Source organism: Chelmon rostratus, chromosome 21, assembly GCF_017976325.1.
Source record: "Chelmon rostratus isolate fCheRos1 chromosome 21, fCheRos1.pri, whole genome shotgun sequence".
NCBI classification, from domain to species: domain Eukaryota; kingdom Metazoa; phylum Chordata; class Actinopteri; order Chaetodontiformes; family Chaetodontidae; genus Chelmon; species Chelmon rostratus.
The window spans coordinates 1,048,904-1,075,200 of NC_055678.1; the positions used below are offsets into that span (position 1 = coordinate 1,048,904).

The following is a 26,297-nucleotide window of genomic DNA, read 5'->3' on the forward strand; positions in this document are numbered from 1 at the left end:
CACTGAATCAGGGGGAAAAGTTTCTGATTACCTGTCTGATTCACGCTCCTGCTGCAGGTAATGTGATGCACCTGGTGTCCAGTGGGGTGCAGCACCACCTCATCAGCCAGCCTGCCCAGGTGGCCGTCCAGACCACCGCCAACACACATCCTGCGAGCACTTCCGCCGCCCTCGCTGCTAGTCGGCTCCCTCACAGTACCTCCTCCCAAGGTTTTCAATCCTTCTTCTCTGACTCTTTCATGCTCTGCCTCCTAACAGACACAGACGGTTATCTGTACGCCCAAAAAATTCACAATTCTGAATCGAATGTCTGAATCAGCCAAATATTTTTAAAATTTCTAATTATATGTTGAAGTGTGAAGTGTTTTCTGTGAGCAAACAACACAAATATTTTCTTCTGAGGACGTCTGTTGTTTTAAATCCCGTCTTTCTGTGTTTCCTCAGTGACCCCCTCCATGGTGGGCAGCCCTGGCGTCGTGAAGATCGTCGTGCGTCAGACAACAGGCAAGGAGGGCGGGCCTGTGCCCACACTGGCAGTGGCCCCTTCCCCCCGTGTTGCTCCTCAGGCATCCCCTTCCCCGCACCCTCACGCCAACACAACCCCTGTCAGAAACGCTGCTCCACTGCAGATCACCCAGCGCACCCCCGGCCCTGCTACCGCCCACTACACCATCGCTCCCCCCGGCAACCATAGCTCAGCCCCGAACCAGCCCCACCCCCCTCGCCCCGTCCTCAAAGTAGTGCAGCCTCCTCCATCGAACGCAGAGCAGCCAGGTGAGAGAACGAGCTCGGGTTGTTATTCTCTCTGAGCTATAATTCATAAGGCCGTGTGCAAGCATGACAAGATTAGTTTCAATAATGTCTGACCCAGTTCTGCTTTAGTATTTTTTTCTTTCCTACACTCCCCCTCCAGTTTTTTAATCTGCTTAGAGCGCCAGATGTGTGCTGTGTGTAATGTAAGACGAAACATGCAGGGAAGTTTAGATGGTTGCAGGAAAGTCTCTGGAAGCTGGAAGCCAGTTTCATGTGTTTAAAGATCTCCAGACATGCTTTAAACATATAAAATGCTGTGCTTTGAATAATTTCTGTCTAATATGATTTTTCCATAAAAAAAGATTAAATTGCCCAGCGCACAACTGTAATTTTAATTCTTAAAATTATCTATTAATAATCTATGTTTACATGCACTAATGAAACCTGGTTACAACTGTCTTCACGAGAATGACAAACCTTATTTCTGTAATTGGTGTATGAGATTAGAGAAACTTGATTTCTCCTGGAGAATGCCGGTTTCTCTGCCACTTATACAGAAAACTGAGTTTAAAATCTGCTTTTTACAAGAACGCATGTGCATAACAAAAGACTGCAGGAAAGCAACAGCAGGGAGGCTGAATGGAAGGAGAGATGATTACTCTGAACCATTCGTCCTTGAATTTACAATAACTCCGTCAAAAGTCCAACTGAAAGCGACACAGAGTAACCTGCACTACTCTGAATACGTCATTCTTCATTGCTGATCTGAGTGTTGAAAAATGATTGTTTTCACTGCACCACACAGAAAAAAAACACCACTCAGGACCAATACAGTGTCTCTACTATCAATACAGTTAGAATGAGTGAGGCATGGTTCCCAGATGAGTTTAGGTGTAAGGGAGAAGTCTGAGTACTGACCTGTCGCATGTGTGCACAGATCTATAGTAACCAGGATACTGCAGAGCATGTGAACGTGTTCACTGATTACCCACATTACCTTGTTTCTCTGAGTAACCTGGTAAAGTGTGTGTAAACACACTGAATATCCAGACACAACGTGTCTTCTACTTAACTTCACTTCAAAAATCATATCACAGCTTGTGTAAGTCGCATGTTGGACCACGATTGGTTTCCAAACTTGAAACATTGTGCACGGTGAATGTCAAACCCAGAGTAAACCCATTCAAACCTCGCTGTGCTTTCTCCTCGGTCCTCCCTCAGCTCCAGTTCAGGTGGCCTCCTCCTCCTCTGTGTCCAAATGTTCTGCAGCACCACGTGACAACAGCAGCAGCAGCAGCCAAACACCAGTCGCCACAAAGTCTAGACCCAGTACTGGGGCGAAAGCCTACCCCCCACCCAGGAAAGTGCCTCCACCACCTCCTCGCTCTCCTTTCTACATGGTAAGCAAGAAGTACTTATACTGATACTCGGGTTGTTACTTCCATATGTGAGGAGGTTTATCTTATCTCATATATGAGCCGCAGCAGAATCAGTTGAAAGATGCATAAAAGTTTTCTTTTACAATGACTGGAGATGTGATCGATGCTGTTTTAGCCCAGTTTCAGCGTATCATGTTGCAGCTCTTTACCTTGCGACTGTGTACCCCCCCACTCAACAGAAATGGCTGGCAGATAGCCTTAAACAGCAGCGCCACAGCCGGCTGGACTTCATCATTCAAGTCAACGAGCGCCACTGCGGGGCAAAGCCCATGTACGGCCGGGAGGTTTTGGACTTTCTGACTTTTCTCCCCGGTCCCCGTCCCTCGCCGGCTGCCCTGAGCTCCCGGGGGGAGTGGGGCTGCTCGGGCCAAAGCAGCTGTCTGTTCGCACAGTGGCAAAACAAATACGACTACTGGTTTCAGAGTCGCGCCGTGAGAGAGGCCATCCACAGCATCGAGGAGCGGCTGGAGCTGCTCAGCGACATCGTAGACAGGTAGACGATCTGTTCATTGATTTTCCTGCGTCGCGCTTTCTCTGAGGAAGAGAAAAGATTTGTGATTTAACTGTTATTAATTGGGCCTGTTTTAGGTTTACATTTGCGATTCCTCCAGTGGAGGCTCCTCCAATTTCCATGCACTGCTGCCATCCTCCCCCCTCTCTGAGCCACAAGCAGACAGCCTTCTCCTCCACGCTGTCGACTCAAGTCGCTCCACTCACTCGCAGTCTCCATCGCATCCAGTGTAACATGAGGACCCAGTTCCCGGACCTGAGGCTCATACAGTATGATTGTGGTAAGGCTTCTGCAGCATGTTTGATACAGAAAGCAGAAAGAGCATTGATAATCTATATCTGCTCTTAAACGATAACTTTCGTTTTTTACAACCTGGACCTTATTTGTAGCATTAAATACGACCATTTACTCCTCCAGACAACTTTGGTGGCATTTGGAGTTGTTTTGAAGAAATTAGCCCCAGAGGAGCGGCGCGTATATCCGTATAATGCGAGTACTCGGGGCATCCATGCGCAGCCTCTATATAACGCATAATCTGCAGAAACTCGTTCATATTCCAATATTTAGTTCTGATATGCTGGTGCTATTCCCCTCTGAGCCCGTGGTGGCATGTTATCAACATCCGGCGTCTCTAGACAACTACCTCTGACGTGGATGATGTCATTATCGAACACCGCACGCTGCGAGCAGCCAGCCACAACACGGCTGACTCTGCGGCGGTCGGCTACGAATACGCAATAACGAACCATAGCTGTGCCAAACTACAGCTAAACTAGCCGACCGCCGGCTCAGAGGGGAATAGCACCAGCATATCAGAACTAAATATTGGAATATGAACGAGTGTAGCCGCAGATTATGCGTTATATAGAGGCTGCGCATGGATGCCCCGAGTACTCGCATTATACGGATATACGCGCCGCTCCTCTGGGGCTAATTTCTTCAAAACGATTCCAAATGCCACCAAAGTTGTCTGGGTGAGTAAATGGTCGTATTTAACGCTACAAATAAGGTCCAGGCTGTAAAAAACTAAAGTTATCCTTTAATGTGACAGCAGTCTACTTATTGTTTATCTACAAAATCATAGAATTTCCTCCTTTAATCAAAATGTTCCTGCTCTAAAGCTCAGGAAGCTCAGGATTCAGGAAAACCTTCTTTCACTTTTAGCTCATTAGTCTCAAAAAAATAATCTACCAAGTCACCTAAAAGTCAAACCACCACAACTCGTTAGCACTTAAAGACCATTCAGCGTAGATGTTCAATCCTTGCCTGTTTTCAGATGATCCGTTCTGCCGGTTTATGATTCTCTACTACTGCTGCTTGTTTTCCTAAATGATTTGTATTCTTGCTGCGTGCCCCCTGTGTGCAGGTAAGCTGCAGACTCTCCACACTTTGCTGCGGAAGCTGAAGACAGGAGGCCACAGAGTGTTGATCTTCACTCAGATGACGCGTATGTTAGATGTGCTGGAGCAGTTCCTCAACTACCACGGACACATCTACCTCCGTCTGGATGGCAGCACCCGCGTGGAGCAGAGACAGGTTTGTGCTGTCTTATTTTGGACGCAGAGTTTCCTGACATCCTTTGCCTGACCTGAATGTCTGAGTGTTGTCTTGTCCTGCGTGTGCAGAAGAGAAAGGAGACGCATTCAGGTCGTTCAGCTGTCTCTAATGCTCATTGTCTGCATCTTCTCACATCTCCTCCAGGCCCTCATGGAGCGCTTCAATGCAGATCGGCGTATTTTCTGCTTCATCTTGTCAACTCGCAGCGGAGGTGTAGGGGTGAACCTGACTGGGGCCGACACGGTGGTGTTCTACGACAGCGACTGGAACCCCACCATGGATGCTCAGGCGCAGGACCGTTGCCACAGAATCGGCCAGACCAGAGATGTGCACATCTACAGGTGACGGCATAAAAAAGTGCATTTGCACACTTAAAGGATAACTTTGGTTTTTTACAACCTGGACCTTATTTGTAGCATTAAATACGACCATTTACTCACCCAGACAACTTTGGTGGCATTTGGAGTCGTTTTGAAGAAATTAGCCCCAGAGGAGCGGCGCGTATATCCGTATAATGCGAGTACTCGGGGCATCCATGCGCAGCCTCTATATAACGCATAATCTGCAGCTACACTCGTTCATATTCCAATATTTAGTTCTGATATGCTGGTGCTATTCCCCTCTGAGCCGGCGGTCGGCTAGTTTAGCTGTAGTTTGGCACAGCTATGGTTCGTTATTGCGTATTCGTAGCCGACCGCCGCAGAGTCAGCCGTGTTGTGGCTGGCTGCTGGGAGCGCGGAGTTCGGTAATGACATCATCCACGTCAGAGGTAGTTGTCTAGAGACGCCGGATGTTGATAACATGCCACCACAGAAGCACATGTGTAACTAATAGAATTAACAAGACCTCTGATCAATTTGTGTGCATCAGTCAGCATGTTAGTAGCCCAGCATGCACATTAACAGGGTCCTCGATCACCTACACATGAACAGAATGCAGCCGGTGTTTATCTGTTTGGAACATTGATGTGTGAGAAAACGGTTCACGTCCACAGCACAAACACAACAGTGAGAGTCTGGATAGGTGGTGCACGATGGAGGAAAACAAGGATTGTGGGAGTGAGAGGAGGAAATGGCATTTCGTTACGCTGTCAGTCAGCGCCCGTGTTATTTTAATGCCACCATGTTTCCTTTATTGTGCTGATTAACTACAGTTCTGCACAACGAGGAAATGTGATTTCAGCAACAAGATATCAATGTTTTTTCATGTTCCTCTTCAGACTGATCAGCGAGCGCACAGTGGAGGAGAACATTTTAAAGAAAGCCAACCAGAAGAGGATGCTGGGAGATATGGCCATCGAAGGAGGAAACTTCACCACTGCCTTCTTCAAACAGGTTGGGATTTACTGGGATACACGCACAAATTCATTATTTATTTTACCAATAATAATCTTTTTTCTATATTAATACTCCACCTGATGAAAGTACACTGGGGGTTTCCCTTAAATCATCTAATTTCATGGCACACAGGATAAAATCTAATGAATCACCATTTACCACATCTCACTATTTTCACTCCTCGTCATGTAAAAGTGCGGAGAACAAAGTAAAATTCAGTCCAGTGTGTTAACTTTTCTCTCTTCTGTCGCCTGCCGCCTCACATGTTAATGATGTGACGATGAGTCATTGTTTTATCCAACCACAAACATGTTGTAGGTGTGTGTTTGATGGCTGAGAAGCCTGTAGCCAAAGAAAGATGAGGAGGAAAAGCGTCACATTGCTATCAAAGACTTGCAGAGGAGGACGAAGACTAAAACTCAACATAAAAGAATAAATAATTATGACAAATAATAAAACCTGGATTTTTTTCTATGCCCTCTTCACCTTTAATTAGATTTATTTAAAGTAATACCTATTGTGCTGTTTGAAGTGTGCCGACAGTGCAGCATTGTCTAATTAATATATTAAATGAATCACACTATTAGCATAGCTGCTCTTTTTGGGTATGTTTTCGTGATGATGTCAGGACATTAAGCGGATCAAGCGCCTCTCATTGTTGTTTTCGTGTTCTCTTTGTTCGTCAGCAAACCATCCGAGAGCTGTTTGATATGAATGACGGGGAGAAGAGGGAGGTGGCGGTGGAGCTATCGGTGCCTCAGGCTGAAGAGGAGGAAGCTGTGAACAAACAGAGCACCACCATTCTGGAGCAGGTTAGATGCATCACATGGGCCACACACCTGCACATATGATGTATGTAGCGCCTAGCATTTGGTACACGTCGAAACTAAACAGGCTTTTTGCAGCACAGAACAGACTTGAATGAGCTACTTGTTGTTTATACGTGAATAATATACTGTTCATATATTGAAAACAGTCCCAAAGTAATGCAACTGATCGTATACAGATCACCTGATCATCTTGAAATGATTCCCGCAGGCCTTGTGTCGTGCCGAGGACGAGGAGGACATAGTAGCGGCGTCTCAGGCTAAAGCAGAGCAGGTGGCAGAACTGGCGGAGTTCAACGAGAACATACCATTGGATGACGGAGGGGAACAAGAGGAGGTGGAGGAGCTATCCAAGGCCGAGCAGGAAATAGCTGCTCTGGTGGAGCAGGTGAGGAATCATGCTGTTCTGTAATTTAATTATTAATTTAAAATCCTTAATAGAACATTGGTGTGAGCTCTTGAATGGCTAGATAATACATCTATAATATAAAAAATAAATATATCCAGTGCTGAAGTGGTAACATCTGTGGATTACAGCTGCATTATATCTACAGAGTTATTCTACACTCACCGTGTTCTCTTCCTGCCCTTAGCTCACGCCCATCGAACGCTACGCCATGAACTTCCTGGAAGCCTCGTTGGAAGATGTATGCAAAGAAGAGCTGAAGCAGGCTGAGGTAACACCACACCACACCTTCACCTTCACTTAGTTTGAATTGAAAAACCACACCTGCTTCTCAATGGGTCGGCTTTCTAAAACTTTGATTGGCTAAATTCACTGTATCTGTGAAGGTGTAAAATCTGTTCTTGCTTGTGTGTGTAGGAGCAAGTGGAGGCCGCCAGGAAGGGCCTGGACCAGGCCAAGGAGGAGGGCCTAAAACTTCATGCTTCGTCTGATGAGGACGACGATGACTTTTTGTCACCACCAGCCTCTGTGGAGCCTGCTCAGCCAGCTCCAGCCCGGCGTGGCCGCAAACCCAAGGACAAGGACAAAGACAAGATTGTCACCTCTACAAGGACTAGTGGTCGACTGCGTGGGGCCTCGCCCGAAACCGAGCCTGAGCCTACAACCCCGAGAGAAGTGCCTGAAAGACTCCGCTTTGGTCTGAGAGTACGTGGAGCTGCCAAAGACACTGGTAGTGTGTCTACCACCCCATCCCGCACAGACCATCACAAAACCTCCTCATCAACCAGGCTTCAAGATTCCTCCAAATCTTCAAAAGCCTCATCTCCTGCCAGAGATCATCAGGCCACCAAAGCTAGGACTTTACCAAACCGCTCCCATCCCAGTCCAGTGCCTTCCCCTCCTACAACCTCTCCCCCTGGAGGGAAACAGTGTGTTGGGGAGACTGACAGCAAGATCTCCAAAGCAGTCAGAGAGGAGAAAGAAGGGGAGAATGAAAGGAGGGTGTCCGAGTCATCGCTAGAGTCCAGCTGCCCACTGGACCATCAGGCAAAAGATGATGACCACGGCGCCATGTCTCCCCCATCCACCAGTTCCAGATCGCCTCGCAAGCGTCAGTCAGCAGATGGTGAAGTCCTGCGGGGTCTGGTTGAAGATTCCCCGTCAGCCAAAGTCCTGCGGAAGCTTCCGGGGAGGCTAGTCACGGTGGTGGAGGAAAAGGAGCCAAGAAGGAGGCGGCGGCGAGGAAGCGGCACTGGAGGTGGAGCTTCTTCAGAAGAGGCAACTGTGGAGGAGAACACTTCTGGATTCATCGACGAACCGAACAAAGACAACACATCACCAAGCCCTGACAGCAAAACTAAAGGGACCATGACCAAATCTCCTCAGGACCAAGACTCTACTCCCAGTCCATCTGTGCACCCGCAGCCTGTCAGAAGTTACCCTCCATATTCCCCACCCCATCTTTCTCCTGACATGCCTGTGCTGAGAAACCTTCCTGTACGACGCAGGTTGGAAACTGAGTCTCGCATGGCCGCTCAGCTGGGAGAGCAACAGCAGCATCTGGGTAGAGGAAGAGGAGTGAACCAGTCCAGAAAAATGGATGTACCACCAGGCAAAGATGCCACTTCAACCTCTGCAGAGTCCAGCGTGAATTCTCTAGAGATACCTTTGAAAAGAAAGAGGGGCCGGCCCCCTAAGACTCCTCCGAGGTTACCTGAGTCTGACAACACAGTGACTCCTTCCCCACAGCCCACCTCGCCAAGTGAGGATGGGAACCCCCCTCTCTCCCCAAAACGTAAGAGGGGTCGTCCTCGCAAAGAGTCCACAACCATCCTAGAAACTGTTAGTGAAGGGCAGAACTCTAAAAGTGAGAGCACCACTACCAGTGTATGTGGTATATCAAAAACTAATGCTAGCACAGAGCCAACAGTCCTATCGCCCCACAAGTCGGAGACCCCCACAACTGCTGTAATCACTACAAGTCAGACCACCCAGTCTGCTAAAGCTGAGGAAACAGACACCAAGACTAAGCTTTTAGCCCCAGTTTCAGCCCCTGCTCCAAATCCAGCTCAGGCCTCCACAACACCAGTTCAGCCCTCCATACCAGTCTCAGCTTCGGTTAAAGCACCCGCTACATCTGCACCCCAGGTGACCCCACCCCATCCTGTGCCTGCCTGCACATCAGCCCCAGCCCAATTCATTAGTTCAGCTCCGGCTACAGTCCAGATCCTGGACACAGCATCGACCCAGGTTTCCTCTGCATCCTCTGTCACGCTGTCCACGTCTGCCACTATCGCAGTCACTACGACCCCGCCGCTGCCTGCCAGCACCGTCACATCAACTCATGCCGATGTAAAACCAACACACACAGCTTCTAAAGCTAAAGTAGAGCCAAAACCTTCAGTTTCTACAACTGTGAAAACGACAGGACCAGACTCTGCCAAAACCACCACAGTTATGACACCAGCTGCTACCACTCCATCCACTGTGTCATCACCTCCCATGGCTGTCAAAGCAGTTCCAGCATCAGTCACTACCACATCGGTCACAGCGGTCACAACAGCTCCAAACGTAACATCAAAAACAGTAAACGTAACACCAGCAGTCACCACCACAGTAAAAATAGTCCAAACTAAAACTACTGCTGTAAAGGACTTGCCGCAAGCCTCTACTCTGTCATCTTCAACATCTGCCCCATCTGTTGCAACCTCCACCCCACCTACTGTAACATCCACCCCAGCTGCCACCCAAAAGGTTTCAGCCACAGCTACCAGCCCTTCTGCAGCTTTGCCAAAACCAACCTCATCATCTTCCCCCACAACAACTAAGACAACAACAGTAGAAGCTGGTCCATCAAACTCAACAAGTCCCAGCAAAGTTCCCAGTGCAAGTTCAACCATGTCTGACAACACGGCACCACCAGTAGTAGCAGTCTCCACATCTGCTGCAAATACAGCTCCATCTTCTCCAGCCCAAGCAAAGACTAATGTGACAACTACCAAAGTTCCTACCACACCAGCCTCAACCGCGCCAACAGGTCAATTGGCTGCACAGGCAACAACTGCTTCAGTGGCTGGCACCTCCTCGGCAAAACCTTCTGCAGCTCCTATCACGACCTATGCTCTTTCCCCCACTACAACATCTGCCAGTGTAACTCCCACGGCCATGGCAAAGACAGTTTCAGCAACTACACCACCTCCAACAGATGGAGTCCATGTCACATCCGTAGCTGCAGCAAAACACTCTTCAACGACCCCTTCCACAGCTGCACAACAGACTGTCAACATCCCACCCCCAGTCACTTCCACAGGTGCTACGCCAGCTCCATTACCAACTGTCACAACTACATCATCCCCACAAAAGTCCACGACAGCTGCAACCACAGACGTTGTCACAACAATGCAAGTATCCACTGCCAAAGCCACCCCAGTGTCAGCAGCAACCACAGCTGCAGCAACCAAAACAGTCCCTCCTGTGTCCACCACACAAACCTCTGCAGTCGTTCCACTACAGGTACAAAGCTCTGCATCCACAGATGTTTCCCCAGAGGTGTCTACACCAGCCCAGACCGAGAGCCTGGCCCAGGTCCCCACATCTGCTCCTTCCGGTGCTTCATCCGAGAAGGAATCTGTAGAGCCGACACAGAAAGCATCTAAAGGTGACCAGGACACGGTGACAGAAATGGAGGCAGATGCCGTGGAGGCTGAAGCAAGGACAAGCAAGGAGGATGATGACAAAACGCAAGAAATCTGTAAGCCTCAGTCTAAAAGGAGAAAGGTGGAGAGTTCCTCTGAGACCAAAGACTTTGAGTCAGGAAGGGAGGGAACAAGCAGAGAAACACATTCAAACACTCAGAGAGAAGAAGCTAAGCAGGGGGCAGGGGAGCAAACTACTGAAGATCAGAAAACTCCAATCCAGAAAAGGCCTCTTAGCCGCCAGAGCAGCCAGGAGTCCGCTCGTTCCTCTTCACCTTCGTCTGGGTGCTCCACATCAACCCTCACTCGTCATGCTCACCACAAGAGGACGTACGAAAACAGACATCCTACCAAGAAGAGGAGAATGGACGTCACCTCAGAGGCGGGGAAGGAGGAGAAGCAGGAAGAGGGTGGAGAGCAGACGGAGGGAGGCAGCGGGAAGGAGCTCGGCGCCACTTCCTCTCGGAGAATGCGTTCCAGGTCTTCCTCTTCCTCCTCGGACTCTGACAACAGCGAGAGCAGGAGGGAGCACCGGCTGACTCGCTCAGCCAAGCACAGGCTCCAAGATCAGGAGAGGGAGAAAAGCAGCAGCCGGCAAGGAAAGAAACGAGCGCACAGCTCTGACAGAAACGCATCAAACAACGCCAACACGTCCACAGGTGGAGAGTCCGGCAGTGATACATCTTCTGTGAGGACCAGGAAGTCTGCAGGATCTCAGCCTTCACAAGACAGTAAAGCTCAGACAAATAGCACGCCCTCATTGCCTCCTGAGCCCGAGGTTCTGGGTAAGAGATGCTCGGCACTCAATGCAGCAGCCAAGCTCCTAGCAATGAAAGGCAGGGTGGACACCCCTGGTCACACCACTCGCAAAGACTCAGGGGCTAAGGCTTCCCCTGCCTCCTCCTCTGACAAGAACCAAAAGCCTAAAAGCAAAAGTGTACCAGCCTCCCCTCAGAGTAATTCTGTAAATCTTACTAATAATAAAAGCAGTGGCAGCAAACCCTCAACACCCAATCAGACAAGCCGCTCTGCTTCCCGCTCCACCAGACAGTGCCCCGGTTCTCTGGTTCCACCCCTGGAGGTAGAGTACAAGAGATCTAAAGCGGAGGAAAAGGAGAGGGGGAGTAGGAAGTCGGCAGGGGGAAAGGAAGGCGAGGCGGAGGCGCAGTCTTTGTCCCAGGGCCACAGTGCCTGCAGCAGCATGAGCAGCGACGGGGAAGGCGACGGAGGCGGACGCAGCAGCAGAAGCCGCAGCAGCAGCAACAGCAGCCAGCGTACTCACAGCATCAGCTCTCAAAACACCGAGCACAGGGAGTCCCGCGCCGCCTCCTCCGGCAGCGAGCGCAGCTCGGAGCGGCCAAAGAGCAGAGACAAGAAAGACAAGCAGGGCCAGCAAAGAGAGAGTCGACAGGACGGCAGGAGGTCTCAGAGGCTCTCGCAGGAGGTGACCAGCGGTTCAGGAACTGAGGGGACACCGGACAGGGTGCTGCGCAGCGTCGCGGCCCTCGCGGCGGTGCAGGCCAGATCGCCGGCCGCGAGCACCCGCTCCTCTTCTGGTCAGCTTCGTCACAACAAGACATGATCGGAGTGCCAAAGGGAAAAAATGGAAGCGAGAGTGTTGTCGCAGAGCACGAAACGAGAGCATGTCATGACCTCCAAGGTTGCTGCTTTGTCTGCACTCTAACGAAAGCAAGGGAACTGAGTGCTGCACAAGCCAGGGACCTCCCCTGCCTCTTGGGCCCTCTCCCTTTCCAATTGGAGCTGGTCCCCTCACCAGCTCAGCCATTGTCAGCTGGGGGAAGGCTCAGGGATGCCGGACTGAGAGAGAAAAAATGTGGCGCCATTGTTGTGCGTCTGTTAACGGAGAGACGATGCAGTGCGTAAAGTCGCCACTGAGACTTGACGGGGACAAAGTTGCAAGAGGCGATAAAGGAAAGTCGTTAGTTCACATTATGTACTGTAATCATTAAAGACTGGAACACTCAGATCTTATGTGTTAAGACGGGATTATACAGCGCCCTCTTATTAGGGTTATAAATGAAGTCATTTGTGTGACATTAAAAACTTTTGAGTGACCAGTTGTATTGTAAGTTGGAGGTTTTAGAAAGTTTGGTTTTGAAAATTTCGTCAGCTGTCCTGACTATTGTTTCTTTGTAGTCAGTTGATAAGTTATGCATATTTTATTATTTCTTCCAGGGTGTTGGGAAGAGAACTGATCTGTCAATGTGATCTTTGCTGCACTATGCTGGAGCTTGTCTTTGCTTGGGCCCCTTTTATTCATGTCCTTTTCTGTTCATCGGATTCATTTTTAAATCCAGCCTTGCGTTTCTCATTTGCACATCTGATAACGTGGCCCTCGGCTTTTGAGCACATCGTGGTGTAGTAATTTAACTTGAGTCGATTAATTGGTCCCTGGTACCTCGCCGTGTATCTCTACAGTTGGAAAACGTATTAATTGAAGTTGCAGATTGTCTTGAAGACGTTACCTCTTTTGCTTCTCACCACAGACCTGCAGCAGAAAAACCCCACTTTGTTTTTCCTAATCTTCCCAAAGGCGGTTACAGTTACAGTCCACTTTGTCACGTATTTATATCAAAAGGGCGAGTAAACGTTGTTGAAATTACGAGTGCCTCGTTGGCCAAATGGGTTTGAACCTCAGATTGCCTTGTGAAGCACCTGAAGCGGGGGTGTTGAGCTTCTCGTTGTTTAAAAAAAAATCCAAACAAAACAAAAAAGATACAAACTCCCCAATACAATGTCGAGAAAAGCCCCCTGTGCATCAGTGCAACCAAACTTCTGTTGATTTTTCACCTGAATTTTTGCCACAATCACGTCATTGCTCTTCGTTCATGTAAAGAAAAAAATACTTGGACAAAATATGTGAATAAAATTACTGGTACAGTTCCAGACGGCTGTAAATTGTCGATTTACTTTTGGACTCGTCGAAGCTACTTTGAGCAGAGGTGATTTTGGGGGGCGGGCGGGCGGGTAGTTTATGGTGATGGTCTTATTTTTGATTTGTCTCTTCATTTGTTGCATTCCTTTGATCCCTTGTAATTCCACATTGTTTTACTTGAAAAATTAAGACAATTACAGTTGAATAAAAAGACCAAAAATTAGTTGCCATTTTTCATTGTGTTGCCGAGTTTGTTGAGTTGTGGGTGAAACGCAGCCTCCTGTTGATGCTTCGAGGGGTTCAACTTAACGAGGTGTGAATGTGCAATAAAGCTGATTCAGATTCTAATGTGCAAACGAAACAAAAAGGTCCTTCAATGAGAGATTAAAGACAAACACGATATAATAGAACATGGCAGTATTTTATTTTAAAAACAAACTTATATTAAAATCAAGCTGATATATTACACAGTAGCAAAGTCGCCGCTCTGCCCTCTGTTTCCAGAGACGACGGGAGCAGGACTGGACAAACTTCAACAAACAGTTTTCTTTCCAGGTTTGTCACATTGTGGTGCGCAGCAGGTACTGTTTGTCTGTAAATGGGTTTTCTGCTTCGTTAACACCTCGCTGCTCCGGGAGTAAAGTTAGACTCTGAACAATGTGACAAACAGGTGAAGAGAAATAAAATAAAAAAGGCTCGGCCACAAGGACACGCAGCTGAAACACTGGTGTGAACAATAAAAACTCTTTCCATCCCTTCTTCACGTTATCTGTTCACAAGGACATAGAGGAGAAGGCACCGTTGGGGGGGGGGGGTACAGATTTCATTTCGTGCTGTTGCAGAACTTTCCTCGTAGCAGCTTACACAACACATGAAATCATAAATACACACTGGTGGGACAAAGAAAGGCGGGCCTCGGGCCTTTTGTTGCAGTGCTGAGACGCTGCTGTACAAAAACAAAAAAGGGGCTCCACAAAAAAAAAAAAAAAAAGATATTTACAGTTGTTGCATGTCAGCATTTTGAAACAACTTTCAAGTTTTAAAATTCATCTGCATGAAGAATCACCAGCAGTATCGGTTATGTACATTTATATTAGTCTATTTAACTAAATATGTCTAGAAAAGAAAGCCCCCCCTCTGTTACTGTTGCTGTTTATGCCTCCAATTCGTCCAGAAACGACATCGTAACAAGAATCAACGCACAGCTTCCTGAGTACAGTATGATCAGTGTTGGGTTTCAATACTGCTTTGTGCTTGTTCAAGGCCACTTGTTTCCTCTTTTCGGTGCAGCGGGGGGAAGCAGCACTGACGTAACAGTTCACTAATTTTCCTGGTCGTAATGCTGCGGACCCGAATCTGACCGGGGGATTCCACAGAGCAGTACCTCTTGAGTGGAGGGTGGGAGTTAAGACAACAGAGAGCACACCTCTTCTTTAAAAACCAACAAAAGGCCGACAGGACGACGAATTTAAAATGTGTGGGGGGAAAAAAAAAAACAGAGGGATGATCACTGACAAAATCCACTGACTTCATTCAGCCGTACATCCTGTTTGGGGGGGGCTGAAACTATTTACATGAAAGGGGATTTCTGAACCCACAATGAGTTTCTGCCAAACAACTCACACTGCCGGGTGTTAGGTGCCGAAGGTGGTGACCAGCGAGATGACTAGGATGAGGATGAGGATGGCCAAACACACGGCGATCCAAATCTTTTTCTGCGTTGGAAGAGAAACAAATAGATTAATTAACATACAAGAAAATAACAATCCGGCGGAAACTTCAGGGGCTGTAACGTCTAAACCAGGTTATTGAGAAGTCAGTCCTGGATCTGTGCCAGCAGGAAGCTGAAGTCTTTCAGCTCTCGTGTGAAAGCAGGTTGTACCTTGCGTGCTTTCTGCTGATACGTTACAGCTTTCTCCGTGTTTTCCTTCGCTCTCTCCACGTAGTCAGAAGACTGTTTGATGTTGTTCTCAATGCGGTTGACCATCTCCCCCTGCGGGACGCAAACAGCTCGGAGTCAGCCTCCTCAAAACGCGAACAAGCCCGAGAGACGTCGGCGGCGTGTGCTTTACCTGAGCCTCCACCTCCATGGCGAGGTACTGGAACATGTCGTGCAGGTCTCTGATGCTCCTCTCCAGCTTCAGGATCTCATCGTGCCGGGACTCGATCTCATTCAGGGCCTGCTTTGTAGCTTTAGCATCGATCAGGATCTGCGCAACACAGATATGTATTAGCTGCATTATCGATGGTAGAAAAATCTACCAGCAGCCACGAGGTTTCATCCATGACCAGTGGTGCCAGAAGGTAAAAGTACTACATCAACCATGTAAAAATACACTGTCATGATTTAGTATCAAAGGTAGAAGCACAGTAAAATGTCCTCTGTGACTCTATGAATGTGATTCTTACTGTTGTAGCTGCTGAAGCTCTGAGAGGAAAAAACATTCTGATGATTCATTTTCCGAGTCTGATTAAAACTGTTTTCACAAAGAAAAGTCTATCTTGACTTATTATTTGGTCAGGTTTAAGAAAAGATGATGGTTTGGGTTGAAACAGACCCTTTCACAATGTTAAGCAGGTGTTTGTTTCTGGCAGAAAGAAGGAAAACTTTTCCCATGTGCGGTGCACTTCAGCCTCTTGTGGCCAAAAGGAGTATTACAACAACAACAAACAAAAAATAAATGGAAAAAAGTAACTTAAAAAAATAATACAGACAAAACTTCATTATTATTTAAATCAGTTTCACAGCTGAAAAATGAAAGCAAGTTACAAAAACTGTCTTTTCACCTGTTTCCAGTCAGAAACACAAAAGATAAACCATTCAGATCACACTTAGAAAACGGATCATCATATTTTTCTCTCACTTGCCTCTCAGAGCCTCCACAGCTCAAGGTGGAGCTAGTTTTAACTACTGTATATACAGTCAGCTAGCTTGGCTCCCAGCCCCCCTCCAAAGAGCGCTCTGACTGGTGGTGAGATGATCAGCGCTCTGATACAGTTTTGATGAGTGGTTGTTCGAAGCAGTGGGTTGTAGGAAAATGTTGATCTTGAACAAAGCTGTTTGTAAGCTTGTCATTTGTGTCAAATTTCAATCTGACAACACGAGAAGCTACAGCAGAGCTAATCTGTCTACGTGTAACTGAACGTCACTGCTGCTGCCACCAGCTGTGTTTTGCTGCAGCAGGTGTTGCTGTCGTGGTTTCGTGCATCCAGTCACATGTCCACATCCTCCTTTCATCTTTCATCTTGCGTGTACTCACATTTTGGGTGAAAACATCCGTCTGCCCGCTCTCCAGCATTGTGTCCAGCTCTTCGTCCGTCACATTGGTCCCGGCTGAAACGGCAGAACATCGTTAGGTCAGTGTTTGAAATGTCGCAGGAGAGACGCTGAAAAGCTGAAAACACTAGACGCCTCAGCCTCCTCCTGTCAGTCTGAATCACGATTTCAACGCAGGGCTGCAGCTAACGGTTATTTTCATGATCGCAATATCCACACATACAATATCCACCCAACAATCCAAAACCCCAAAAATGAATTTACTGTAATTAAACATTTCAGCTGACTTGAACGATTAATCGGCTGCCAATTAATCTCCTTTTAATCGGCCAATCGTTGCAGCTCTGCCACCATGTGACTCGGTTTGAATGAAGTCTCAGATCCTTTCTCAGGTTTGTTTGAAGTCACACTCCGGTGCTGCATAGCGGAGAGATTCAACCACACGTTTCCTGTTTCTGTACCGTCTCCAGCAGCTCAGCCAATAGGAACAAAGTCTTCTAGAGTGATTATGAGCAGCTTTAAAACAGCCCCAGCCGCTGATCTACAGTCAGTGACTGCTCTGAGTTGGAGAAGCTGCTTCGACAATCATGACTCGGTTAGAGCTCAGATCAACGTTAAACTCAAGCTTGTGTCGACTACGACTCCCAGGGCGGTTTTCAGCATCGAGAAAAGTAAAAACACGCCCTGCAGCTTCAGTCGCTTTAAAATCTTTGTTGATTCAGGATGAATTCAGCAACTATAACGACGGGTTTTGTTCTCAAATACACTGACAAAGCGATTTGAATCCACTGCTGACCGAGGCTCGTGGGTACTACAGAACATAATTTATCAGGTACAAAGGTGAAATAATTAAAACTGGTCACCAAATCATAAACTAGCAGGGTTGTTAAATTATCCAGGAGAGGAGTGCGTCTGTGTTCAGTGACATCGAGGATATTCCACAGATTCCCCTGAAGCGTCACATGGGCAGCTCTTTAGACATTAAATAAAGTGTAATTATTATAAAATTACCATCGACTGTACTTAAACACTTTAACTCCTCATTAGCAGTTATAAGCACATTGATAAAATTTAATGATTTATAAAATGCTATAATGTAGTTGTGTTTATTAATGTGATGTAACGTAACAGCTGGAGTATAAACAGATAATAAAGTGAAACACAGCTGTAATAAGTTATAATCTAAACTCACTGTATGTGTGTTATAAAGCGATTAGAAATCTTTCTACAGTGCTTATAAAGGCTGAATAGGGGAGTTAGAAAGTGTGTGTAGTCGAAAGTGAGACAGAGAAAGGAGAAGACATGTGACAGATGTCATGAGACAGCCCGTCATGAGTCAAGCGACGGCCCAGCAGCGAGGGGGAAGTGATCGGCACAGCCGGGATCTCCCCGAGGAGGCGAACACAAGCCCGAACACGCTGCCGTCCTCCACGCACTCACTGATTTTGAGCTGCCTCTGGATCCGCTCCACATTGCGGTCTCTGTACTGGGCCTGGATGGTGTTGCAGTGACCCATCAGCTCCACAAACTCCTTGGACAAGACGCCGTGCTGGAGGGAAGGAGACACTTCGGTCATTTTATGGTAGCTGAGCATTCGAAGCTTGAACTTGTGGGTAAAAGCTCAAACACGAGCTGAGTGGGCCGTGTGGACCTCGGACCTGGTAATGGATGATGATGATGGTGACTTTGGAGGATGCGGTTTGTGCTGCTGTTGAGTTGTATTGTGTTATACTGACAGTGTTTCTATTATTTAGCCTCGCTGATATAAATGGGAGAAAACTCAGCAGCACCACAAACTAAATCCTCCAAAATGATCCTCCAGCTGAATCAAAACCTCCCTGAACAGTTTGGTAACACCTTAAATCAATTCTTCAGCAGGAACCAGTGACCGTCACCGTGAACATTATCAGCATGCATGTTAGTAAAACACTGGTTCAATCATTAGAGGAAAACAACGACTTCATGCAGCTGCAGCCACAAAAGGTCTGACAGATGCATTTTAAACTAAAAGTTACATCTTTAAAGTCTCTACGATTTAAAAGTTAAAGAGTCAACCTGGGTCCGCTGCATTCGAACGTTAACCGGTATATATTTTCCGTCCTCCTCTCCCTTCTTTGATTCGATACCTGTGGAGAGATGATCGACGAGCGTGAACGAAACGAACTGAATCAACAGAGTTCACTCGTTCTCCACGAATACTCACTCTTCAGTTTCCTCTGGATCTGACCGGCCAGTGTTTTGATCTCCTCTCGAAGAGTCTGCAGCTCTTTCTTCATACCTAAACCAAGAGGAAAGCAACGGATCAGCACACGAACATCCAGACTGAGCGAGCACCACCGATCGAGAGAAACGTTTTCTATTATTTGACTTTGTCGGGTTACTGTCAGACTCTGAACACACTCACTCTCCTCTGGCAGCGCCACACCCAGCACCGTCTTCTGCTTGTTCTCCAGTTCAGACACCATCCGTCTGAGGTTGTGGAGCCCCTCGTGAATTTCTTGCACCTGAGAATGGGAAAGAAGTTGTAGATTTGGAAGCTGCATTTTTTTTTTTTTTTTTTTTTGCATGTGACACAACTAATCATTTAACTCATCTATCAAGCAAGAAAGTGAAACGTGCTCTTGATCCAGGTTCCCAACTGGGAGGAAACAGTTGCTTTCCTGATTTACATCATTGAAATTTGATTGTGTTTGTGTTCTGGCCCGCTTTGGAAACTTCCAATGGGCATTTTCACCACTATAAACATTTTGTAAACTAAATAATTCATCTTCTTCATGAAAAAAAAAACTGACAATTATTTTCCTCAGCAGTTCACCTTAAGATCATTTTCTCTGCTCATTGATGAACCATTTGGTTTGTAAAATGTTAGAGTAATAATAATAATAATAATAAATTTAATTTCTAGTGCACTTTTCATCGGCAGGATCTCAAAGTTAAAAAGTTAAACAAAAACAAAGTTAAAGCAAGGCTCAATGAAAACAACAAACAGGTTAAAATCAGTTCAGAACCAACATTCAAAGGCCTTTCTGAATAAAAAACGTTTTCAGGCCTAGAGTAGTGACAAATGTCCAGATTTCCAACAAATTGTTTGTTTTGTCCTACAAAGAACACAAAACCCGAACATACTCAACCTACGATCACAGAGGATGAAGAGAACCAGCAAATTCTCACATTTAAGAAGATTTCATAGACTTTCAAAACAACAGCGCTGGTTTCTTACTCATGGCAGCCCAGTACAAGGACACTGGGATCAGCAGAGACTGAGGTGTTGACAAAACAAAACTCAGAAAGTATCAGACAAGATCGGTTCAGTTTCTTCTACCTGAAGCCTCAGAACTGGATATTAAGCCTTTCCCTCAGTTTAACTATGAAAACAAACATGCTGCTTCTCTGTCCTAAACATGAGTGGGCTGTGTTGACAGCATTGATCACTTTAGGCAAAAACGTAAAGAAAAGACCAGGTGATCTCAGGTGATCTGTCAGCTGCAGACCTTTTTAAAGAAGGCTTCATTCTCCTTCTCCTCTTTGGCTGAAGAGGTTCCAGGTTTGATCATCAGAGCTTTGCCCTCCTCATCGTCATCTGAAGCTTCGGCATTCTGCAGACAAACAGGCAGGAAATGCAGAGAGTGAGTGTTTTCTCGTGTCTGAACATCTTCCCATCTTGAGCACAGCGAGCTGCTGCAGCCCCAGCAGCCGTGCCCCGTCCCGGCCTGACATATCCTGTGAGGAGAAAGGGCTGAAACGGAAGTGGGATAGAAAATGTCGCTAAACGTAACATTCACACACGCAAACCGTTGAACATTACTATTTTAATCACGTTTGCTGGTTAACTTTCTTAGTAAAAGTTGTCACGGCAGACCGTTGAGGTTAGCGGCCGTTTCCCGTTGGATTGAACTTCGCAAAGTTAGCAAGCTAGCGCGGTACTGCTAACGTTAACCGTTAACTTTTCCACTCACATTTCCCAGTTCCTTGGTTCGGTCTCGCATTTTTCAAGGCGAAGCTGCCAGTCGGGTGTCAGAAACGCAGCGACTCTAGGTCCAAGTAGATTAACTCGTTTCCTAGCAGAGAATCTAAGTGTAAAAGCGGAAAACTTTGCTCTAATGTCATTCAACTAGTAAACTCCAGTACTAACATTTCTTCTTCTGGTGCTTTTCAAAACATTGATCGTTGACTCATCGGCGCCCCTGCGACAGCGGAGTGTAACTGCACAGGGCGGTGCGTCATTTCCATAGTGGTAATTTCACATTTATACTTCTATTTATAGTTTCTTCACGGTTGTGATTTTATCAGGACATTCACTTGGATTTTTTTTTATTTAAGTGTTCTTTTTTCTTGTTAGATGTTCTTTATTTCATCACTGACTTCTCCTAGATGGAAGATTATAAAATACTCCAGTTGTGGTTTAGGAAGAGAGCTTCTCTGGTGACAGTTTTATGTGTAGCTCTTGGGAAAAGAGACACGGTTCTTTATTTGCAATGTCACGGTTTTAGTAAGAAGTTATGTTCTTTTCTGAAAAATCTTGCTTTACCTCTGCAGCGGTGTTTTGGTGTCTCATATGTCCAAATGGACTGGGCACAACCACAGCACACATGCACTTTGACTCTGATAATGTTTTTTGCTGAGTCTTGCATATACATGCACTCTCAGAGCTCAGAGACATCTGTGGGTTTTCTTTAGGACAAAACACAGCTAGGTGTATCTAATAAACTGGAAAATTAGTGTATATCGTGATATAGTGATGCTGGACAAACTGTTAATGGATAATATCGCAAGATGGAAATGATGGTTGTTGGTTGGTTTAGTAAATTAAATGTCTGATTGACAAATTAAGTTCTGCCTTGGCAGGTTTAACTAGGTGTAATTAATAAACAGGACAATGGGTTACACCTGTGTGGGGACAGCGTCATCACTGCTGCTCCTGCAGATCAAACATAACCGAGTTTCCTACTTGACCCTGGCAGCCACAAGATGGCGCTATTCGCCTGCACAAACTTGAACCAAAGCCGACAAACACACCCAGTCAGGCTGCAGTCTACACTGTCTGTCAGGAACATTCAGGTGGAGCTTTCAAACTCTGTCATCAAGACTGAACTAGACAGTGAAAATTCACCTGCATGGACACTAAAGCCTGTGAGGATAATTAACAATGTCCTTATGAATATTTACGTCTGACATTTCCTTTCTGCTGGCTATAAATAGACCTATTGAAGACTGTGTGTCAGGATGATACACCTGACATTTCTAACACGTCCCCAGCACGTCAGATAATAAACCTGCAGTAAACAGTCAATGATCCAGATGTGACTTGATAATGTAGCCACTTGATGCTGCTGACATTTATCACAACAGTTTACAACCAGTTAGAGCCAAACAAAAACCTTCTTTAATACTTTAAATGACCTCAGTTTCTTAAATTGAATTCATGAAATCAATTTAAAATAATGTGGCCTTAAAAGATAATGGTTAGTGTTATGGGTTCTCTTTTGTGTAAAGCTTACAGGGTTATTAAAATCTTTTAAATCATCCCTGACTAATGACCTTTAATGTTATTGCTTTTTGGCTTTCATGGTAAATCTAAAGACAATTAATCTCTTAGGCATGTGGTTTCCAGCCTTTTTCACTTATAACCTCTTAAAACAGATCACTGTCTATGTGTAGACCCTCTTTAAAAGTTAGACATTTATTGTGGACATCAGCAGTGATCGTTTAAAAACAAAGCTTTTCCTTTTCAGATTGTTTGAAGGAATTTTAAATATCTTCAGTGGTAAACGTCTCCAGTATCTTAATTCAGCAGCACACTTACTCTAGCATTAAAGTTATCATACATATGAGGAAACAATAGAAAAGATGTATTGAGATGTTTGTGTTGAATCCAAATTGCATCTCTACATCCAGATACTTAATGCCAGTGATAGAAGTAATCAGATCCCTTACTGAAGTAAAAGTAATAATACCACAGCATAAAACAAGTCCTGCATTCTACTTGAGTTGAAGTATACTCAGCAGTATTCAGAAGTATTATCTAGATATTTTGTGAAAATGTATCTTTTTTGTACGAACATGATGACCTCATGTAAATCCCAGCAGATCTTTGCACACCTCCAGCCTGATCACGTCTAATCAGTAACATTAAATTAGATCATATTTATCATGTTAATTGTATGTTTTGATGTAAAATTAAACTAAAAGGTAAAGTAATCTAAAGGTTTAGAAAGTACAATTACCTCTAAAATGTAGTGGAGTAGAAGTATAAAGCAGCATAATAGATAGATAGATTGATATACTTTATTTATCCCAAGCTGGGAAATTGCAGTGCAGCAGCAGCATTACACACAGTGAAATAAGTGAAAAAATTGTGAAATAAGACTAGAAAGAACAAACTATACATAATAAAATATCATAATAGCAAGCAGTAAAAAGACTATATACATAATAATAATAATAAAATAGCAAAATAGTAAACAGTAGAAATGAAAAAGTATTATAAAATAAAAAAGTATATAAATTATAAATTGGACATACTTAACTACAAGTACCTCAGAACAGTACTGAAGGAGTCCTCCAGTATTTTAATTCACTTGCTTATTTTCCTCCACTATGAATCAGTAGTAACACAGCTGGAAGAAGTTAAACTATAAAAACCCTCTCTGTCTCTGTGCAGAGACCGGAGGAAACTACATTTCCCAGAATGCACCGGCGGGAACGTCGCCTCGCCAGCGAGCTGTCAGTGTTGGGGGAGAGAGGGAGGACTCGGTCCAGCATCTCTGGAGCAGCGGAGCGGAGCGGCTGACAGAGACACGCAGTCCTCATCAGCAAAATGAGGCGGATTTAGCTCAATGTTTCCCCAAACTGGATGTTTAAAGACTGAACCTCCTCGTCTGCCGTAGACCAGCGCGGAGATCTGACTTTATTCCATCAATGAGATATGCGGAGTGGCTCTACCGCCCGGTGGTAACGCAGAAAAACACAAGATGAAGAAGCAGTTCAACCGAATGAGACAGCTCGCCAACCAAACAGTGGGCAGGTAAGAGCTGCGATCACGAAAAGACGCGTTTGTCCTCGACACGGGGCTGGATGCGTGCTGCGTTCACGGCTCCGACTCGAGCTGCCGCCCGTGTGTCGGCTGCCAGCTCCGGTCTCCCGTCATTCAGTCGATGGGCTTTGGCTGCTCAGCTGGGTTGATTTGCACAAAGCATTAACTGTCAGCTGTAGGTCACAGTCGTAGCCTGAACGTTGTGTGATTGATTGAGCCCGGCGGGGGGGGGAGCGTGTCCGCACACAGATGAGGAGGGAGCGGGCATGGTACCCGCGGAGCAGGGCTGCTGGCTGATAAGAGCGAAGGGTGGCCCCCGGGAGCCCTGCAGGGGGGAGTCAGGAGACAGAGCATGACATCCAGTAAACACGGGTGTATTTCCCTGTTTTAATCCGGGAAATGTGCCCCCAGTGACAGACACAGATGGTTAGGGGGGATGAAACATTTGAACATGGCAGCCCATTCAAGTTGTCATTTTCTGACACAGCTACATTAAGAAGGTTGCTCGAGAGGATCGAAGCCACTCTCATGCTTGTCTATGGAGCTAGAGCCAGGAGACAGTTAGCTTAGCTTAGCATAAAGACTGGAAGCAGAGGGAAACACCTAGCCTGGTTGTGTTTAAGATGAAAACAGATTAAATGAAAGATGTAACATGCTAATTCTTCTTTTCTCACATTTGGACAGAGCTAGGCTAGCTGTTTACCCTGATTTGACTTTATGCCAAGCTAAGCTAACTGTCTCCTGACTCTAGCTACACATCAGAAAGGAACTGAATAGAAGAATCTTTCCCAAAATGTCGAACTTTTTCTTTGGGATAAAAGTATTCCGACATTGTTCTGATTTCATGTGACTGTTAGCTGGTTTAACGTGATGATGCTAAGATTTCTGATTTCATTTTTGGTTTTCAATGACATGAAGCCAACTGAGCACCAATCTGAGACAACAATTAGCAATTATTAAAACTAATTTCAGTGATGTTTGCATTTAGCTAACGGATAAGCCGGCACATTAAATTCTTTTGTTCAGTGGACTTGCAGAGAAAGTCTATGGGACAGTAGTCGGTGAAACAGCGAGGTACATTTGGCTGTCAGTATTTTGTTATTTTACATAATTGGATTTAATGGGAACATATAAGTGTTGATTAAAAGAGACCCGAGGATTGAGCCCTGTGGAACACCAATAAATAAAAATAATTCCAATAAAAACTGGTCACTCAAGTTTATATATGTTTATTCACCTGCGTCTTTAATACACGTGGATTTTAGTTTTTTCTTTTTTCCTGTGCCTGCATAGTGTACATGAATAATGTGTTAGCGGTGTAGCGGTTTAGCTCTTGGTTACTATAAATATGTTTCACCCAGTGTTTGAGGTTTGGAGAATTCAGGGAGTTGTTTTTGAATGTGCGTAATGTTTAGGAAGTTTTCCTCATAGTTTTACAGGTGAGTGATTGGGAGTTCAGGTGACTTCGGACAATTGGACGATTTGTGTTGAAGGGGAGGAGCGTCCACAACCTCTAGCTATGCCCCTGAGGAAGTGAGCTATACCTGATGATGTGGAAAAAACAATAATAATACGGAAAATTACAGGTTGAATAACCACAGACAAAGTAACTTTTGCTTTTTTTGGTGTCAAGTTTCAGAAAGTCTTTATTAATCCTGGAGGATAAAGTAGATTCCAAGTTTCATTTAGTGCCTCACATACTGTAACATACAAACACGGTGACACGTTACGGTTGATGAATGTCGACGTGAGTAATCCTCGTAAATCCCGACCGCACCAAGATGATCAGATAGTATGCAAATGTGAGAATCCTTGAGATGAGTGTGTTTAGGTTTACGTGATTTCTTTGTTATCAGTGTGTCTGTTTTTCCTGCGAGGCTCGATGCTGCTGATAAATCTAGAGTTTGTTAATCTCTCAGTCAAGACCCGAGGCTCGTTCAACCATCGTCAAAAAAACTCATGACCCATTTTGGCTCCCACAGTGTGAAAACGAGTCCTATATGCCTCTTTTATCATGGAGCAACTTGATCTGCGACTCTTCCCCGTGAAGCTTTGGACAGCAGCTCTCTGTCAGGACGTCACTTGTATTGTAGCGTCTTCGACCCTTCAGGACAAACCGGACAGTGCAGCTGAAGCAGCGTTGCTGCAGCTCAGTCCTCGATAGGTGTTGTTAAGTCTTTGTGTCCTCACTTTCTATTTGTCAACCCCACCCTTAGCCCGTAACTGAAAGTCAATGTCAACACTGCGCCTTTGGCAGTTTTGGCTCAAGCGTTGTTTAACCCTTCTTAATTGTTGCATAACCTTCAAACAGAGCCATGGCTGTGTGTCGCTCAGCTCAGTCAACACATACAAACCCGTCACGTCTGACAGCAGGTTGATTTGTAGCCTGTCACCGCCTGCACAACTTGCTCCGGGTTTCTCATGCAGCGTGCACGGCTGAGGCGCCGTTAGCACTATTAGCGGTTTGTTTTGCCTGGCTGACGGCAGTAACTGACGATATTGGCACGCTGAGAGGATTTTGTGTCAAGATATGTTGTACCTCGCTCACCCACACTCAGACTGCAGG

General features: G+C 45.8%; 3 protein-coding genes across 3 annotated transcripts in view; 2 read left to right on the forward strand and 1 right to left on the reverse strand.

Annotated features, from left to right (window-relative positions):
* LOC121625342 (Snf2-related CREBBP activator protein) overlaps window positions 1-13,493 on the forward strand; it is a 29,418-nt gene extending 15,925 nt beyond the window's left edge. Inside the window, exons 20-31 of the mRNA XM_041963423.1 lie at window positions 58-210; window positions 445-774; window positions 1,975-2,153; window positions 2,372-2,685; window positions 2,781-2,983; window positions 4,070-4,239; window positions 4,405-4,601; window positions 5,480-5,594; window positions 6,284-6,409; window positions 6,636-6,812; window positions 7,018-7,101; window positions 7,248-13,493. Coding sequence (XP_041819357.1) covers window positions 58-210; window positions 445-774; window positions 1,975-2,153; window positions 2,372-2,685; window positions 2,781-2,983; window positions 4,070-4,239; window positions 4,405-4,601; window positions 5,480-5,594; window positions 6,284-6,409; window positions 6,636-6,812; window positions 7,018-7,101; window positions 7,248-12,107 — 6,908 coding nt within the window. The 3' untranslated portion in view covers window positions 12,108-13,493. The remainder of the gene's footprint in view (window positions 1-57; window positions 211-444; window positions 775-1,974; window positions 2,154-2,371; window positions 2,686-2,780; window positions 2,984-4,069; window positions 4,240-4,404; window positions 4,602-5,479; window positions 5,595-6,283; window positions 6,410-6,635; window positions 6,813-7,017; window positions 7,102-7,247) is intronic.
* Window positions 13,494-13,824: 331 nt separating this feature from the next.
* On the reverse strand, window positions 13,825-20,831 carry stx4 (syntaxin 4). The gene is made up of 10 exons (XM_041963424.1): window positions 20,655-20,831; window positions 20,190-20,294; window positions 19,103-19,202; window positions 18,902-18,976; window positions 18,754-18,824; window positions 18,139-18,247; window positions 16,682-16,755; window positions 15,494-15,631; window positions 15,304-15,414; window positions 13,825-15,136 (listed from the first exon to the last, which is right to left on the reverse strand). The coding sequence occupies exons 1-10, from the start codon at window positions 20,682-20,684 to the stop codon at window positions 15,056-15,058; spliced, it is 894 nt and encodes a 297-aa protein (XP_041819358.1). The 5' UTR covers window positions 20,685-20,831; the 3' UTR covers window positions 13,825-15,055.
* Window positions 20,832-23,462: 2,631 nt separating this feature from the next.
* LOC121624660 (rho GTPase-activating protein 44-like) overlaps window positions 23,463-26,297 on the forward strand; it is a 76,983-nt gene continuing 74,148 nt past the window's right edge. Inside the window, exon 1 of the mRNA XM_041962464.1 lies at window positions 23,463-23,722. Coding sequence (XP_041818398.1) covers window positions 23,670-23,722 — 53 coding nt within the window. The 5' untranslated portion in view covers window positions 23,463-23,669. The remainder of the gene's footprint in view (window positions 23,723-26,297) is intronic.